Source organism: Garra rufa, chromosome 5 (assembly GCF_049309525.1).
Source record: "Garra rufa chromosome 5, GarRuf1.0, whole genome shotgun sequence".
Classification (NCBI taxonomy): Eukaryota; Metazoa; Chordata; class Actinopteri; order Cypriniformes; family Cyprinidae; genus Garra; species Garra rufa.
The window spans coordinates 35,545,134-35,562,836 of record NC_133365.1 but is presented as its reverse complement, the minus strand read 5'-3'; the positions used below and the strand labels follow the sequence as shown (position 1 = coordinate 35,562,836).

The following is a 17,703-nucleotide window of genomic DNA, read 5'->3' as shown; positions in this document are numbered from 1 at the left end:
GCTACAAGATGATCATTAATATTCATGCCACTCTATACTGGTTTATGCAGGACAGTGCCACTTACATACATGCCTACAGGCCCTTGAACACCTGCGATGCCTGGTTTTCCAGTGAAGCCCTGAAAACAAACACACATGGTAATGATACATGTGAACACTGTATATTATTTACATTATGAGTGTTCTAACAGCAATACACAGTTTGTAGAGGTTTACCTTCTCACCAGGAGGACCTTGGGTGCCATCTTGGCCTGGTCGTCCAGGTGGGCCCTAATAAGAGGAGAACAGTGAGCAGTTGTGTTTTCAGTAGATGTTAGTCAACAAAAACTTTTAATTTTCAGATTTTGACAACTGTAAAATGTCATTTCTGTCATGACAACTCTCTGAGTTTAGTGTCTCTGAGGTCTTGGCGGAATAGATCTGCTACGCTGCTGCTGCTGTTGGCTATTGCTGTAGTTGTAGATTATTGCTGCTACTGCCGCAAGCAAGTACAGAACTTGCTACTGCCAAAGCATATGGCGATACTGTGCTGTGAGTATTTAAGACATACTGCTGCTGCACAAATAGCATAAAGTAACCCGTAGCAGATCTATACAGGTAGAGCTGGGGAAGGTGAAGGGTTTCAGAGGAACTCTGAAAACGTGCTGCGAAATGCCCAAGTGAATGCTACCAGTCATTTAAACAGCTGCAAGCTCATTGGTTGCATAAGCAACATGAACCAATCAGCTAGTGCCAAGTCGTATAAATCTGTGATATCATCAGTTACATTAACAAACCGTCAGCCTGCATCATGTAGAGTTTCATGGCAGAACTAGGTATTTTTAACAGTCCTTGCAATAAGTTTGTCCTGTTGTTATGCTCACCTGTGAGCCTGGAGGGCCTTGTTTTCCTGGTTCTCCAGTAACGCCCTTCAGGCCCTTTAGATGACAAAGATTACAGAAGATATATGACATGAAAAAAAAAAATACACGAAAGACTGGAAAAGTCCACAAAGTATACTGTTTGATAAGTAATATCTTTAGGATTGTGAACTGCTTCTAAACCAGTACTCAAATGTGTGACATACTCAAATGACTGTGGATCATTCTCAAATGATGCTAGATCTCAACAAAATCATGTTTTACACAAGTTTGTTCATGCAGCTCATGTGCTGCTATCCATAAAGCAAAAAAGAGATAAATTAAATACTAAGACATTTTGAAATCAATGCTAATTATTCATTTAACATTTTTACCAAAATTGTTATGCTGACATTATGATTTGTAAAGATATACAAAGATATTGAAAAAGATAAAAAGATATAGATTTTGTCTACCAGTTTAACACCATATCTGACTTACAAAACATGTTTCAGGCTTTTGCTGTCATGCTGAAACTGAGCTCATTCCTCCATGACAGAAGGACCAACCCAACAGGATGTTTAAGACCTTGTTAAGTTTTATAGTTTTTGATCTTTCTGACCTTGACATGCCTGTATAAAGTGTTTTTCCTTCTTCTGAGGTCTAATGTTGGTAATGGCTCTTTTAAAAAACCTGCTATCATTACTGATGAGTCTTTACAACAAGCCTTCATTATAGCAGCAGCCTGCTCTCAACTGACTAGCATATCTTAAAGAATATTTTGGTTGCTGAGAAACATACAGCAGGTCCTTTATCTCCTGGGCTTCCAACAGAACCGTAAACACCCTGAAAGATACATAAAGAAAATCAGCACAATTTGATGTCTTTGCTGTTTAAAGCAAAGATTTCTATTTGATAATTCACTATAATTGATATATATAAAAAAACTTGATATTAAATGTATGAAATGGGAACCTGTGTACCAGGCTTTCCTTCTGGTCCCTCTGCACCAAGGGCACCTCGTAAACCCTGCAAAAGTAGCAAAGTACAGTATATAAGATCAATTCAATAAAACGTGAACCAAATAAATCTCGACTCAATTTACTCAAATTCAATTCCCCTACCACTATTCCAGGTACACCAGGGGAACCATGTTGGCCTGCTCGACCCTGAGCATACAGAAACAAGATGGGTGAATGTGATCTAACAATACAGGATTACTTACAACTTATTTACAGTTAATTTATTCATAATACACAAATGTTCAATATCTAGCTTATTCATGAAACAGCATGAATAAATCTTAGACCACAAAAAAATCTAAGGATTTAAAGTCTAATTTAAAACTGGAAATGTAATCAATAAAAATGTATAATAAAAATATTTCTTATCACATTTTGATATGACATAATATGAAGTTCACTATTCATATTTCTCAAATTAATGTGATGAATGTGAATTTTTCCATTATTGGCTTTTTCCTTATGTCCATAATTGTTTTTATGGTAATATAATTTTTAATGATAGACGGATTTTAGATATAATTGCAAGTAAATGCATTTTCATTGGTGGCTTTGGGATTTTTCAGATTTTAAAATAAAAAAGTAAATTTACTCTGGATCCTCTGGGTCCGGTTCTTCCATTATCACCAGGTTCACCCCTACCACCCTTTGATTCAAAAAAAAAAAAAACATAAGGAAGAGATGTTGCTGATTCAGGTGCATATAATAGCAGGACATAGTGAAAGGTCCTTTGGGCAACATTGTGTTTTAAGAGGTGCAATCACCTATAAGAAACCTATAAGGAGCTATAAGAAAGTTATAAAGCACTCTGACCTTCTGACCCTCTTTTCCAAGTGTTCCCTGAGGACCCACTTCACCTTCTATACCCTGTGGGGAAAAAAGATTAAGAGAAAAACTTGTCTTCTGCCAAGAAATTTTCTTCTGAAACTCAGTTGTTAAAGATTATGCCTGTAATGCATATGAAGAATATGTAGTAAGTCGTGCTATAGGAAATCTTTTGTGGAAATTGTATACCTGGAGACCCGGAGAACCTGGCTGACCTTTGACCCCAGGTAAGCCATGGAGGCCTGACTGGCCCCTCTCACCTTGAGGACCCATGATCCCTGGCGCTCCTTTTAGTCCCTAAAAACATACAGTATAATCAAAAATAGGCAATTATGCATGTAAAGCTTTTGAATTTTTGAATGTATTGTGTGCTGGTGATTACTTTTTTTCCCTTGGGTCCTCTGTCACCCTTCTCTCCATCCAGTCCCCTATTGCCCTGAATTAGAGGCATTAATTACTGGGGTAATACATGATAAAGGACATACATTTACAAATATTTACTAAAATGTCAAATAAACACATGGTGAGATTTGAATCAGATATCTTACTGTGACACCTGGAAAGCCTTTCAGACCTGGATCTCCAGTTGTACCCTAAATGAATGAATGAATGAATGAATGAATGAATGAATGAATAGTAATTGTTGACTCTTAAATGAAAAGTCCACTTTCAGAACAACAATTTACAGATAATTTACTCACCCCCCTGTCATCCCAGATATTTATGTCTTTTTTTCTTCTGTCGTCAAGAAATTATGTTTTTTGAGATAAACATTTCTGGAAATTTCTCCATATAAAGTCGGGAACGCTCACTACAAGCCCTAGTGCTAGATGAGTTTCAGTGCTTAAAAGGTATATAAAAATATATTTTTCTAAGAAAATGACCGAACGTTTCGGTAGACAAGACTCTTCTTCGTCGGCTGGAATCGTTTACAGCCCTTTGAAGCTGCATTTAAACGGCATTTTGAAGACTCAAAAATCGGGGCACCATTTAAGTCCATTATATGGAGAAATTTCCAGAAATGTTTATCTCAAAAAACATAATTTCTTGACGACTGAAGAAAAAAAGACATCTTGGATGACAAGGGGGTGAGTAAATTATCTGTAAATTGTTGTTTTGAAAGTGAACTACTCCTTTAACTTAACTGATTGCTAACTTACATATTTCATAAAATTGTTAAAACAATGTTTATTTTTTTAAACGAATGAATGAATTAATAAAAATTGACTCCCAACTGAACTGATTGCTAACTTAAATATAATCAAAAATGGTTAAAACATGGTTTAATTTTCAAGGATTCTGTAGAAAAAATGGAATTTTAAATCCAGTGTGACTTTATTCAATCCAAATATAGCTCTCTTTTATGTTACTCTTCTTCACAATCCATAAAATGTATTATATTGGTTGCTAAAGGTCTGTTGTACAAGTTATACAAGTAATTGTATAAATCTTTGTCTCTAGCTCACATTTAGTATTTTGACAAACAGACTCACCATGGGCCCTTCAATGCCTTGTAGCCCTCTGTTACCTGCTGGACCCTCTGGCCCCTGTCCACAAGCAAAAACATCTAGGGCAACCATTTCATAAACACATACATAACACATGCAATCATACATGTTCTACATGTACACAGGAAGACTTTTACAACTTACTCTGTCACCTTTGAGACCCTGCGGACCAGCCTGACCTTGAAGTCCCTGTGGAAAAAACATGCATGAACAATCCTACTCTTGAGTGAATGTCACAACAGACCCATAATTTTATGTTTTCTACTTTATTAGGAGTAGGAATATGTGCATTGCTAGCTTATATGATCAAATTTACCTGTGATCCTGGATCACCTGGTGGGCCTCGATCTCCCTCGATCCCTCTAGGCCCCTAAGAGGAACAATTATGACAGATTTTACATTAGTTAGCCTCTGAGCATCGTTTAAGAACTGAATTCATGAAGCAATGACACAAAACAATTTTGCATACTTGAGGGCCTTTACGGCCAACGGGGCCAGCAGGTCCAACATCCCCCTGTAACAGCAAAGGTGTTTTGGTTTATAATCAAGTCAATCAACGTCCAGTCAGATTTCAAAACTTGTAGGTGTGATAGTCAGACAATGTTGTCATTCTCTGATAGTTTGTACTAGATCTGGATAATTTACTCATACTCTTGTTGTTTCCTAACCTGCCTGACCTACTTTCTTCTGTTAAATATAAAGGAATAGATTTTGAAGTATGTTGGTAACGAAACCAACATTGATTCCTATGCCTTTCATTGAAATACAATGAAAGTCAATGGGAACCAAAATGGTTTGGCTACAAACATTCTTCAAAATATCTTCTTTTACACTCCACAGTAAAAACTGAGAGGCCTTTGGGTTTGGAATAACACAAGGGTGAGAAAATACTAACAGAACTGACATTTTTGGGTATACCATCCATTTAAGCAATGAATTTGCACTACAAATTCAGTAATCAAGTGTAAAACACTTACTTCTGAGCCATTAACACCTTGTGCACCAACCAATCCTGTAGCACCTGGTGCTCCCTGGCAAGACACAAACACATAAGTGAGCATTATCAAGCAGTATAATAGTAAAACTGAATTGAGAATTATTAAAAAAAGAAATTATTTTTGACTCACCGCTGTCCCTGGAGGACCACGTTTTCCATCATTTCCTGGATCCCCCTATAAAAACAAAATTCTTTATACTGTCAAGAAGAATTTAAAAATATGTACAAATAAATTGTGAATTAAATGAATCACCTTAGGACCAGGTAGTCCAGGAATCCCTTGAACACCTTGTAAACCAAACGGTCCCTTAAAAATAAATAAATAAATATACATAACTTTTACCACAATGTAAGAAATATATCTAACAATACTAACACTAGTTGCTAGTATGTTTAAAACTAGAAGTTGAAGAATATGAAGTGATTTACTCACTGGAGGACCAGAAAAGCCAGTAAACCCAATTTCTCCTTTTGAGCCCTATAAACATTCCAAAAAAAGAGGAAAACGACAAAGGAATAACCATTTAAGCATTTTTCAAGATGACCATAAAAATACTTTTTCTGTGAGTCCCCTGCTGATCCACTAGGGGGCAGTATACATGCTGGATTTCTCTATATAAACACAGTACATACAAATTACATGCATTATAAATAGTTCAGATGCAGGATTTCATTACCTTTTGCCCAGTCCGTCCTTTGTCTCCTCTGGGACCAGGAGCACCAGGAAAACCCTGCTCATGGAGATAGAAAAACTGTTTTATGTACATAAGTATATTATAATGCTGTATGAGGCAGTTAAAGGGAAATGTATTTTAAAATATTAGTTAGCCTCATGCTGTACCTCATCTCCTTTCTCACCAGGGGGCGCTGTGTCACCTTTGTAACCACGAGGACCCTTGATGCACAGCCAGAAATATACAACATATGGTTTTCCATAATTTAAGTACATATGTTTTACAGCTAAAATCTATAGCCTTACAGAATCTACTCAAAAGCATTACCATATTCACACATATGTCCCAAACTGAACTTTTACAACTATTACAAAAGCTACAATAGACATCCCATGGCCTTAGTCTCACCTGTAGACCAGAAACCCCTGGAGATCCTGTCACCCCATCCGGACCTTTCATCCCATCTCTTCCTTGAGTCCCTGCTCGGCCTCGAACACCCTTTGGTCCAATGCCACCCTATTATAAAGTGCATGCTTGTAACTAAATCATGCAGGTGCTTTGCATAAATCTGCACTAATGTTTAAAAGGTTTGTGGTCAGGAAGATTTTCTTTCTTTCTTTCAAAGATGCATTCAATTGTTGCAATCAAATTCGGTTTCAAATAAATGAATTTTCTATTCAAAAAATAACTTTGACAAATGAACACAATTAGAATGCTTTCTGAAGAATTATGTGACACTAAAGACTGGAGTAATGGCTGCTGAAAACTCAGTAAATAAATATAATACATGGGAAAAAAAAAAATATATATATATATATATATTAAATGGAAAACAGTTATAACAATGGCGTAATAAATAACAATGGAAATAACAATGGCGTAAGAGGCTACTTTCAAAAAAAAAAAAAATTATATATATATATATATATATATAACTTATTGACTTGTTGACTTTGTTGAAGATTGAATTCTCATTGTTATTATGAACACACACAAAAACAGAGATATTTTAATGAATAGGTACCATTTCGCCTCTTCGGCCTGGTGGTCCGGTCTGACCTGGGTCTCCAGGTAACCCCTTTAGGAATAAAACAATCAAGTACAGTTTTATATACCAACATGCTAAACAGAAAGACACTTAAATCTAATCTGTTTGTAGCCATTTCATCATTCGTCATATTATGGTAAACCATGCTAGTCAAAGATTGACAGTGACCCTCAATATAACTGGTGGTGATTGTAAAATTTATTCATACTCTGCAACACAGGTTCAGTCTGCACTTAAGACGTTCTGTGTGTTTGATTTTGTACTCACAGGTAAACCAGGTCTTCCTATCTCACCCATTGGTCCAGGGTGTCCTGTCTCTCTCTGCAGAGGGAAAGGGTTTAGTTAGAGAGACCACATGCATATACACTACCGCTCAAAAGTTTGGGATCAGTAAGACTTTTAATGTATTTTAAATAAGTTCTAACGCGCATCAAGGCTGCATTTATTTGATAAAAATACAGAAAACAATTTATATTGTAAAATAATAATTTAAAATAACTGTTTTCTATGTGAATATATTTTAAAATGTAATTTTTTCATGTGATAGCAAAGCTGAATTTTCAGCATGTGTTACATGACCCTTCAGAAATCATTCTAATATGCCTATTTATTATCAGTGTTAAAAACAGTTGTGCTGCTTAATATTGAACCTGTGAATTTTCCCCCCAGGATTCTTTAACAAATAAATGTTGAAAAGAACAGCATTTATTTAAAATAGAAATCTTTTGTAACAATATAAACTACCATATCAAAGTTTGGGGTTAGTACATTTTTATTCAATAAATTAATACTTCTATTCACCAAGGATGTGTTAAATTGATAAAAAGTGATAGCAAAGACTATTTTTTAGAAAAAGATTGTTAGATTGTTTTTGTTAGAAAATATTTTTAATAAATGCTGTTCTTTTTAACCTTTTATTCATCAAGAATTCTGAAAAAAAGAATCACAGGTTCCAAAAACTATATAAATATATTAAGCTGCACAACCGTTTCCAACAATGATAATAACAGTAATTAATCAGTATATTAGAATGATTTTTGAAGAATCATGTGACAGTGAAAACTGAATGGCTGATGAAAATTCAGCTTTGCATCACAGGAATAAATTATATTTTAAAATATATTCATATAGAACACCATTATTTTAAACTTTAATAATATTTCACAATATAACATTTTTTTCTGTATTTTTGATCAAATAAATGCAGCCTTGATGAGCATATAAAAATTATTTAAAAAACATTAAAAATCTTACTGATCCCAAACTTTTGAGCGGCAGTGTATTTTAATGACATTTTGCTAATTTATTATAATTTCAAATACTTACTGGCCATCCAGCTGCCAGCAATTGGTAATAAGGTGTTCTCTACAAAAAAAAAAGTTGTATGAACAGTCACATATATCATAAGCTGTTGTTAACCAAACCAAAATCTATTATATTAAAAACTATTAAAAATATTGCCTTGCCAACTAACTGAAATAAAAATGTTTTAAGTTAAATGTACTAAAACTGAAAAAAAAAGCTAAAAAGAAATTACAAAAACATAAATTAACTAATTAAACAATTAACAAAAAATGACAAACTTAATTTAAAATATAGCTGCAAGCAGCAATTACGGGGCCAAGCATTCAAAGGGCAAAATGCGGTGCTAAGGATGGCAGGAACAGCAGACCAACTGCAACAATAAGTAAAAAGAAGCCATTTTAGGATGATTTTAGTCAAAATGACAGAAAAATGATGTAGAACGCCTACTGATATGATTTAATGGCTTATTCGATTTGACCAACAGGTGGCGCTGTTATCAAATCGATGTGGTGTGTTTAGTGTGAGGTGACAAACGTACACACAAAGTTTGGTGTCATTATGTCAAAGTTTTCCAAAGATATAGCCTTAAGGTGCGTTCACACCGGACGCGAATGAAGCGGCAAGCGCGAGTGATTTACATGTTAAGTCAATGCAAAGACGCGAATAGCCATCCTGCGGCGCGAAACGCGCGAATGAGGCGGCGCGAAACGCGCGAATAGCGCGAATGGCGCGGCGCGCATTGAGCGTACAAGCGATTGCCGCGCCATTCGCGCGAATCGCGCGAAACGCGCGAGTTCAAAAATCTGAACTTCGGCGGAATTCCGCGTCGCGGTAACCAATCAGGAGCTTGCTCTAGTAGTGACGGAGGCAGTAATCCGAAACAACAATGGCGGACAAAATCACCGTTGCTGTCTGTGGTTCCTCGGAGCTGTACGATACATCTTTGGACTTTTGTAGAAACAGGAATAAAAAGGATCTTGCTAAGAATAAAGTGAGTGAAGAGGTCGGACAATCTGGTTAGTTTTAAAAAACGCTCTTTACTCAATTTAACCTACATATACATACATATTGAGACTACAAGCAAGCTAAAGCTGGCAAATTGAGCTCATTCACCTATTTTACAACTACTTCCCCGCTGACGAGTGGCAGAAGCCCCTCCCTTGACGCGAATTCGCGTCTGTTGTGAAGAAAATGTCACGCGCGAATGACGCGAATTTTACCGCGCGAATGGCGCGAGTAAACTCAAATGTTCAAGCGTTCAACTACGCGCGAATAGCGCGTTTTTTCCGCGCAAGTCGCGTCCGGTGTGAACGCACCATTAGAGTCATTTTCACATCAAGCCTAAAATTTATAGAGGCGCTGTACGAAAACGGTTTCATCTATCGACATGAAATCCATAACTTTTTGTCAGCACAGTCTGAAGATGATCTGACTCGATTTTGGTGAAAATCGGACGAACGGTCTAGGACTAGTTCGAAAAAGTATGTTTTCAACATAGATCAAAATGGCGGACAGGAAGTTTGGCCAACTGTGGCATAATTGGTATCTATGTTGTCGGCATGACCCTAGGAATAGTTTGAGACCAGTTTCATTACAATAGGCTAATGCTATCTACAGTTATTAGCATTTTTGATAATTTTAAAAATAATGGTTTATGAATGCTTCATTACTCTTGACCAATAGGTGGCGTTGTTACCAAATTGATGTGGTGTAATCAGTGTGAGGTGCTAATGCCACATACCAAATTTGGTGCAAATATCTCAAAGCTTTGCAGAGATACAGCTTCCGATGCGCTTTGGCATCTTTCCAGCAAATTCGTTGATGCGTTAAATGAAAATTGTTTCGAATATCGACACGAAATCCATAACTTTTTGTCAGCATGGTCTGAAGATGATCCGAGTCAAATTTGGTGAAAATCTGACTAACGGTCTAGGAGGAGTTCGAAAAAGTAGGTTTTCTACATTAATCAAAATGGCGAACAGGAAGTTAGGCCAATTTTGGCATAATTGGTATCAATGTTCTCGGCCTCACCCAAGGAATATTTTGAGATCACTTTTATTACAATAAGCCATTTTTTTCAGAAGTTATTAGCATTTTTCGAAATTTCGTTATAACTTTTTTTGTACATTCAGGGCAAAGGGGGCCCGAACATTTTTGTAATTATTGTCGAAACGATACGCTAATCCGTTCTCAAGATACAGCATTTTAAAGCTAAATTCAAAATGGCCGACACCCAAAATGGCTGACATGGGAAAATTGGATATGGTTCGACTCGGCATGCTCCTCCGAATCTAACGGGATGAGTTTCGAGATTTTTGGCCAAATCACTAAGAAGTTATAGGCAAAAACAGCCAAATTTCATATCTCCTGACCACTAGGTGGGACTGTGATGAAACACTGCAGGTAGCCTCAGGTCATGCTTGTTATAACACACACCAAGTTTGGTTTCAATATTCCAAAGCGTTACGGAGATATGGCCTCACTTCCATTTTTGCACACTTTTCGTAGAATTAATTAGCGTGTTATTCGAGAACGGTTTGTCCAATCGACTTAAATTCCATAACTTTTTGCCAGCATGGTCTGAAGATGATCTGAGCCAATTTTGGTGAAAATCAGACAAACCGTCTAGGACGAGTTCGAAAAAGTAGGTTTTACAAACAATTAATTATAGAAAAAAAACTAAACCTTACGATTTTTGAAATTTGGTGTTCATTCGACTCGGCATGACCCAAGGATTCAGAGAAAATTGGAATTTTGGCTTACGGTTCAAAAGTTATCAGCAAAAAGAAAGTGAAAGTTTGGACAAGTGGTGGCGCTAGAGAGTTTGAGTTAGAGACTCCAAACTTGCTATGGTTAAAGTTGAGACTGTCCTCTATTAGTGTGCCAAATTATACAACTTTCCCGCAAGCGGTTCTATGGGCTGCCATAGACTTGCGGCGGAATAATAATAATAAGAAACAGAACAGATACAATAGGTGCCTACGCACCTTCGGTGCTTGGCCCCTAAATATTAAGAAATACTATAATAGTACAAAAGAAAATAAAAAAACTATACCAAAATAATGCAGTGTTGAGATTATGTAATGGTATAACTGTAATCTGTGTAATTAAATTAATTACTTATGAAAAAGTTAACGATTACAAAGAGGTTTACATCTAAATATATTTTCACACATAAGATTGATTTCTTTCCCAAATTGCACTGACTTTGCTAAAATATGAGGCACCAATGTTTCAAGAGTTAAGGACATAGAACAGGACACAAGCTTATTCAATAAAAGTTTAATTTTCTATTTGGGTTTCTGCATATGCTTTACTTATTTATCTATTTTTTTAAGATTGACTGCCCTTTCCAAGGCATTGTTAGATGCCAGTGTTTAAGATACTCAAAGATTTGATTTCAAAAACAATATCATAGCTATTAAAAATATACATCTTAACCCTCAATCTAATCCTAATTCAAGTGATGAAGGATTTTGAGAAGTCTGACAGTAATCAGTTTTGAGTACTACTGTAAGGTTAACCCAGCCTGCTTTGAAAACCTTTAGAAAGGTAATCAAATGTAATCAGTTACATTACTTTAATAAAGTAATTGACACTGGTTACCGATTACAAATTATCCTATTCCAAAGTAACCTTCCCAACATTGAAATGCTTCTATACATTTCAAAACCTACTTTTAAATGTATTTATTTTATTGTTTTGTGACAGTTTAGGCTATCTCAGTTGACCCATTTACACCCACAAGTCGCATTTACTATGTAATGAATATTAAATGAGCAAACACACAAGCGGTTTCAGACCCAGCATACGCATGAATGCATAAATACAATTCAGACCGCATACGAGAGATGATGGGAAATGCTGTACCTGACTGGCATTAATACTCAACAACAAATCCTTAATCTAAACTCTCATAACACTTAATGCCTGTATGTTTCAATTCATCTCTATAAGAAACACAAACTAGGGAGTGTTGAAAGGCATCGCTCCTGTTCAAATAGAGAAGAAGAACTGAGGGACAGTGTACGCTGTCTCTGCAGTGTGGGCTGGAAAAGCTGAGGCCTCGAACCCACATAGACACACAGTCTCTGTCACACTGTTATTAAATCACCCAGGCCGCCTCCGCTTTATACAACATTTGTCTTGGCACATGCTCAATTTGGCAACAGGGCAGAGTTCGGCTCGCTGCTGGTCCAGTGAAGGTGAGTTTAAGAGAAGTTGGGGAATCGGACCTCCCAGTGCACTTGCCTTCCGCATGTCCCACTGAAACAGAGGGATCTAAACATCTGTCAAAACCTCCTCATAACACTGCAACCGTTATACAGAGCGCAACCTGGGCAAACGGCAATGCAGCATCAGAACAAACAATGTCTGTAACGGTTCAGTTTACAATTTTTCAATGACAAATCATTCCTAATCACCACCGAATACACAGAGAATCAGTCGCATTTAGCCTTGTCCATCTGAACACGACATATGCACAAGAAGAGCTGGGAAGTAACTGATTACATGTAATGTGGATTATGTAATCAGATTACAGCTACTTTTTTATTGATTACATGATTACATTCACTCAATAGCAATAAATTATTCATAACTGATCAATTCTCCCTAATTCTTTTTCATCTTTTACATTTTCCTTTCTGGAATGCCTCACTGACATGCAGGTAAGCAGTTAAAACATTTAATTTTTTAGTGTTTTTAATGTTATTTTGAAACGATTTATTTTTAAGTTTACATTTTAAAGACTTTATTAATTATTAGCTTTTCATTAAACGTAAAAGTGTTTTCTTTGCATTTTAATATCAATATGCTACAATATTATACTATTTAAATCAATGTGATAAACAAGTCAGGTCAAAAGTAATCTAAATGTAATCAAAAAGTAGTCTGATTTTATTACTTAAAATGTGTAATGTAATGGATTACATTACTAACTAAAATTTTTGTCATGTAATTTGGAATCAGTAATGGTTTACAATTTGTAAGTAACCTACCTAGCTCTGTACAACGGACAAATTGACAATTAAAATCCTTAAAACGTACAGTTAACACTGACATTGTAAGTATTTAATCTAGTATTTAATCTAAATTAATGTTTTAGATATTTCTTGTCTTTTTTATCATTGATCAAAGTGACAAAAATCTTCAAAAAAAGGTAAAAATGTCATTTATGTATTTATTTAATAAAAATGACAAATGTAGTGGGGATTTATATGGAACATTTGGCTAATAATTTTTGCCAAAAACATGTACAAACTAAATTGACTTCATTTTCCTAAATAATAGCCAAATTATACATTACACCATACGAAATCTGATCTTCCATACTGAAGCACTTAAATAACTTCCACAATGAACTGGGCTCAAATAAAATTCACATGCAGTAATGACTTTTTCATATAAATAATCATATCAAATCGAATCAAATTATCCCTCAAGTCAGGGTACGTCAAATTGTAAAACCCGAAACTTGTGGGGCAGCACAGAAAAGCGGTAAAAATCATGAAAACCTTAATGTGAATCAAAAACATAGTCTTAGAATGTAAGTATCAGTCTTTAAGAAATGTACAACTCCCTCATCTACCACCCATGGCTCAATACACACATGACTCCTCTTTAGAGGACTAAACTCATCCATCATGTTTGAGGATTCTGCCAAATGATGATGAAAAAACAACATTTGGATATTCTCCACACACAAAAAGAAACATCACATAATGCCAAGTTGCCTCCGGACAATCATAAGCAGATATTCACAACTGCTTTGAGTTATGAAAATCTACAAGGAGCTCAAACCTGAGGTTTTACAATTACACTTAAATACATGCTCAAAAATAGAGAGTCACAAATAGATAGAATACAAGCTCTGGCAGGAACATAGAAAGACTGGGTCATCCAGCAGCTTGAAAGACACAGGGCGGTGGCTCACTGCACCGTTTTCATGTTTGGTAGGGATGGGCAGGAAGATCAACTAATTTATCTAGATTTATATAATTTATGCCAAATTAAGCTCATTTAAACTGTGGTACATGATGTTCGTGGATACTCAGACTACAAAAAGTAAAGCCGAACCTACAGTAGAAGATTCTCCAGAATAGTGTTATGGCCTACCCTAAATGCAGCCCAATCGTCCTCCGTGTTCCTCCAAAGGTACAGGACTGGGAGTCCTGGTGGACCTGGAGGTCCTGGTATGCCTCTTGGCCCATCTGCCCCTTGGTCTCCTTGGGAACCCTGTTAGGACATATTGGTACAAATCAATATAATGCCATCCTTACAAAACACTGTAACGAGTTTTATGAAATGTGAATTCCTCACCTTATCACCCTTGTATCCAATATAGCCCCTCTTTCCTGCACACCCCTGTGCAAACAACAAAAGCGATCTTAAACTGAGGGGACTTTGGCATTTATAAAAAAGCATTTCACCACAGCAAAGTGTGAGGTTACTGTCATTAACCGTCATGCTTAGTTTATAGAGGATTGGTTTCAATGTTCAAATACAAGCATGGAAATCACGACACTGTAGAAGCAAAAGACTTTGAATCCATAAGACTCATTCGCCAATTAATATTTATAGGTCCGTGCCCTTTTTAATCTTATGTATATTACGTAACGCGACACTCTTAGGCATGCCAATTTGTAGAGTGCTGCCAAACCTCAAACCTTGTGCAAAGTGGACATTTAGAACTACGGTCTTATATTTGGGTTTTTTATACTGGAAGGCTATCATTCAGAATAGGGCAGATGTAGTAATGTATGGTTACAGATGTGAAGCATATTCAAAGGAATGGTTGCATAAACTACATTAAAAGATGAAAAGATTACATAACATTCAGTTTTAGACAATGACGTATTTCGAAACGTGACCAAAATAAGTTTGATTACACAGTGAGATGAAAAATTAGTTTTTGGACTAGCAGTTTAATGTGACTTGAGTTCACAACGGTCTGTTTCTAGCAGATACAACAAACACTGGCTGCTACGCAAACTGAAAAGTAGGCAAGTTTTCAGTTCCAACAGACAGGAAGAGGGTGGGGGAAAAAACTCAGGTACTGTAAATCACAAAAGACATTAGATATTTTTAATTTGCACTACCATCATAGTAGCTACTTGTTTTAGATGCAATTTTGCTCCTATGATTGAAATGCTGAAGTTTTCCATACTGGAATACTTCATTCTGATTGGTCAATCACAGCATTTAGCGGTTATATATTTCCAACAAAATATTCCATGGGTGAAGAGTGAAGCACTTCCCCACACACATTTTGCATCAGGTTCAAGTTTTTCATGCAAATTTGCTGTGTTGACCAACGGAATTATGCTTGGATTGAAAGTGACTTCTATGTGAGTAGTGCTTTGTGTATCACCACACTATTGACAGTGGACAATGGACCATTTTTGCTGATGAAATTTCACAGATGTGACCATGCCTTCAGTCTGCTACCAAATGGAAATGGCACTACTTTCATATCTATAGTTTTATAGAAACACAGCTGTGTCCCAGTCATCATTTGTAATGAAAATGACCTCAGAGGGCTTCAGTACTGATTTTAGGCTACCGTAATTTTGTTGCATTTTTCGTCATATTGCTTGACCATATGGACGATTTCTTAAAATGATATACAAGTAAAATTCTAAAATAATTAAAACTCTTAAATTAACCATTAAATTCATTTGATAGTAATTATTTTTATATATTACCCCACTGAAAAGAGATTCACTACTATAATAAACATTATTATAAATATAATAAATAAAAGGTTTGCATGTCATTTCATCAGGATTTTTGTAGAAAATCATTGTAGAGCATGTCATTTTACTAGGATTATAGTGTAAAATCATGTAAGAGTATGTCATTTCATCAGGTTTTTTTATTAGAAAATCATGGAACAGCATGTGATTTCTTCTGGATTTTAGTAGAAAATCATGGAAGAGCATGTGATTTCTTCAGTACTTTTGGAGAAAATCACAGAAAAGCATGTAATTTGATTAGGATTTTTAGTAGAAATCACTGAAAAGCATGTGATTTTTTTCAGGATTTTAGTAGAAAATTATGGAAGAGCATGTCATTTCTTCAGGATTTTAGTAGAAAATTATGGAAGAGCATGTCATTTCTTCAGGATTTTAGTGTAAAATCATGGAGGAACATGATTTCATCAAGATTTTAGTGGCAAATTATGGAAGAGCATGCAACTTCATCAGGATTTTTAGTGGAAAATCATGGAAGAGCATGTGATTTCATCAGGATTTTAGTAGAAAATCATGGAAGAGCATGTGATTTCTTCAGTACTTTGGGAGAAAATCACGGAAAAGCGTGTAATTTGATTAGGATTTTTAGTAGAAATCACTGAAAAGCATGTGATTTTTTTCAGGATTTTAGTAGAAAATTATGGAAGAGCATGTCATTTCTTCAGGATTTTAGTAGAAAATTATGGAAGAGCATGTCATTTCTTCAGGATTTTAGTGTAAAATCATGGAGGAACATGATTTCATCAAGATTTTAGTGGCAAATTATGGAAGAGCATGCAACTTCATCAGGATTTTTAGTGGAAAATCATGGAAGAGCATGTGATTTCATCAGGATTTAAGTATAAAATCACGAAAGAGCATGCAATTTCATCAGGATTTTTGGTGGAAAATTATGAAAGAGTATGTGATTTCATCAAGATTTTAGTATAAAATCATGAAAGAGCATGCGATTTCATCAGGATTTTTAGTGGAAAATCATGAAAGAGCATGTGATTTCATCAGGATTTCAGAATAAAATCATGAAGGAGCATGTGATTTCATTAGGATTATAGTATAAAATCATGGTCGAGCATGCTATTTCATCGGGATTTTAGTATAAAATCATGTTAAGAATTTAGTTAACTCACTCTTTTCCCTGGTGGTCCAACAGGCCCTGGAGGTCCACTGAGGAGCCGGTATCTCCTTCCATCCATGCCTGATATAACATCACCATGTTTAAACGCAACTCTTTTCTTGCTTGGGTGCAATTCATATCCTTTTTTTGAGTGAACACTGGCCAAAGGGTTTTTAACTACTTCAAAGCTTTTTGAAGTAAGTAAGAAACCTTCTTCAGTCAGTTGGCTTAACTCAGGACGGACTGTAGGCCTGACCAAACCCTTCTGACCAGCTGATTTCTTCACATTCAAAACAGAATCCAGGTCAGCAATGTCCCCAGAGGGCTTCAAAGGGAGCCGTTCCTGACGGCTTTCACCCAAACCTGTTTTCAGTTTTTGAGAGGTGAAGTTCTCCTCTAATGATTTGAAGGTGGTGGACTGTATCTTTTTGTCACTAGTGTCCTTATACCTGCTATGTGTGCTAATGAGGGGAGACGTGAGAAGGTCAGACTCGTCCACCACTACAAAGCCACGAACCGAATGCTTTGAAGTTCTGTTCGGATTAGACGGCATGTCCCATTCACTACGAAGACCTTCATTCTTAGAAGAGGCACTGGAGTTCTGGAAGAGAACAAAA

The 17,703-nt window shown here is 36.0% G+C and overlaps 1 protein-coding gene and 1 long non-coding RNA gene across 2 annotated transcripts in view; both read right to left on the bottom strand.

Annotated features, from left to right (window-relative positions):
• LOC141334839 (uncharacterized) overlaps positions 1-17,703 on the bottom strand; it is a 43,852-nt gene that overhangs the window by 10,198 nt on the left and 15,951 nt on the right. The window contains exons 7-27 of the mRNA XM_073840063.1: positions 17,100-17,687; positions 14,540-14,584; positions 14,336-14,455; positions 7,181-7,234; positions 6,890-6,943; positions 6,274-6,381; positions 6,033-6,086; positions 5,869-5,922; positions 5,625-5,669; positions 5,322-5,366; positions 5,172-5,225; positions 3,069-3,122; positions 2,876-2,983; positions 2,675-2,728; positions 2,454-2,507; positions 1,964-2,008; positions 1,815-1,868; positions 1,641-1,685; positions 864-917; positions 217-270; positions 66-119 (exon numbers count right to left, since the gene is read on the bottom strand). Of these exons, the coding sequence (XP_073696164.1) occupies positions 66-119; positions 217-270; positions 864-917; positions 1,641-1,685; positions 1,815-1,868; positions 1,964-2,008; positions 2,454-2,507; positions 2,675-2,728; positions 2,876-2,983; positions 3,069-3,122; positions 5,172-5,225; positions 5,322-5,366; positions 5,625-5,669; positions 5,869-5,922; positions 6,033-6,086; positions 6,274-6,381; positions 6,890-6,943; positions 7,181-7,234; positions 14,336-14,455; positions 14,540-14,584; positions 17,100-17,687 (1,797 nt within the window). The remainder of the gene's footprint in view (positions 1-65; positions 120-216; positions 271-863; positions 918-1,640; positions 1,686-1,814; positions 1,869-1,963; positions 2,009-2,453; positions 2,508-2,674; positions 2,729-2,875; positions 2,984-3,068; positions 3,123-5,171; positions 5,226-5,321; positions 5,367-5,624; positions 5,670-5,868; positions 5,923-6,032; positions 6,087-6,273; positions 6,382-6,889; positions 6,944-7,180; positions 7,235-14,335; positions 14,456-14,539; positions 14,585-17,099; positions 17,688-17,703) is intronic.
• On the bottom strand, positions 4,179-4,692 carry LOC141334705 (uncharacterized). The gene is made up of 4 exons (XR_012355581.1): positions 4,664-4,692; positions 4,511-4,564; positions 4,339-4,383; positions 4,179-4,233 (listed from the first exon to the last, which is right to left on the bottom strand). It is a non-coding gene; the product is annotated as an uncharacterized lncRNA (long non-coding RNA).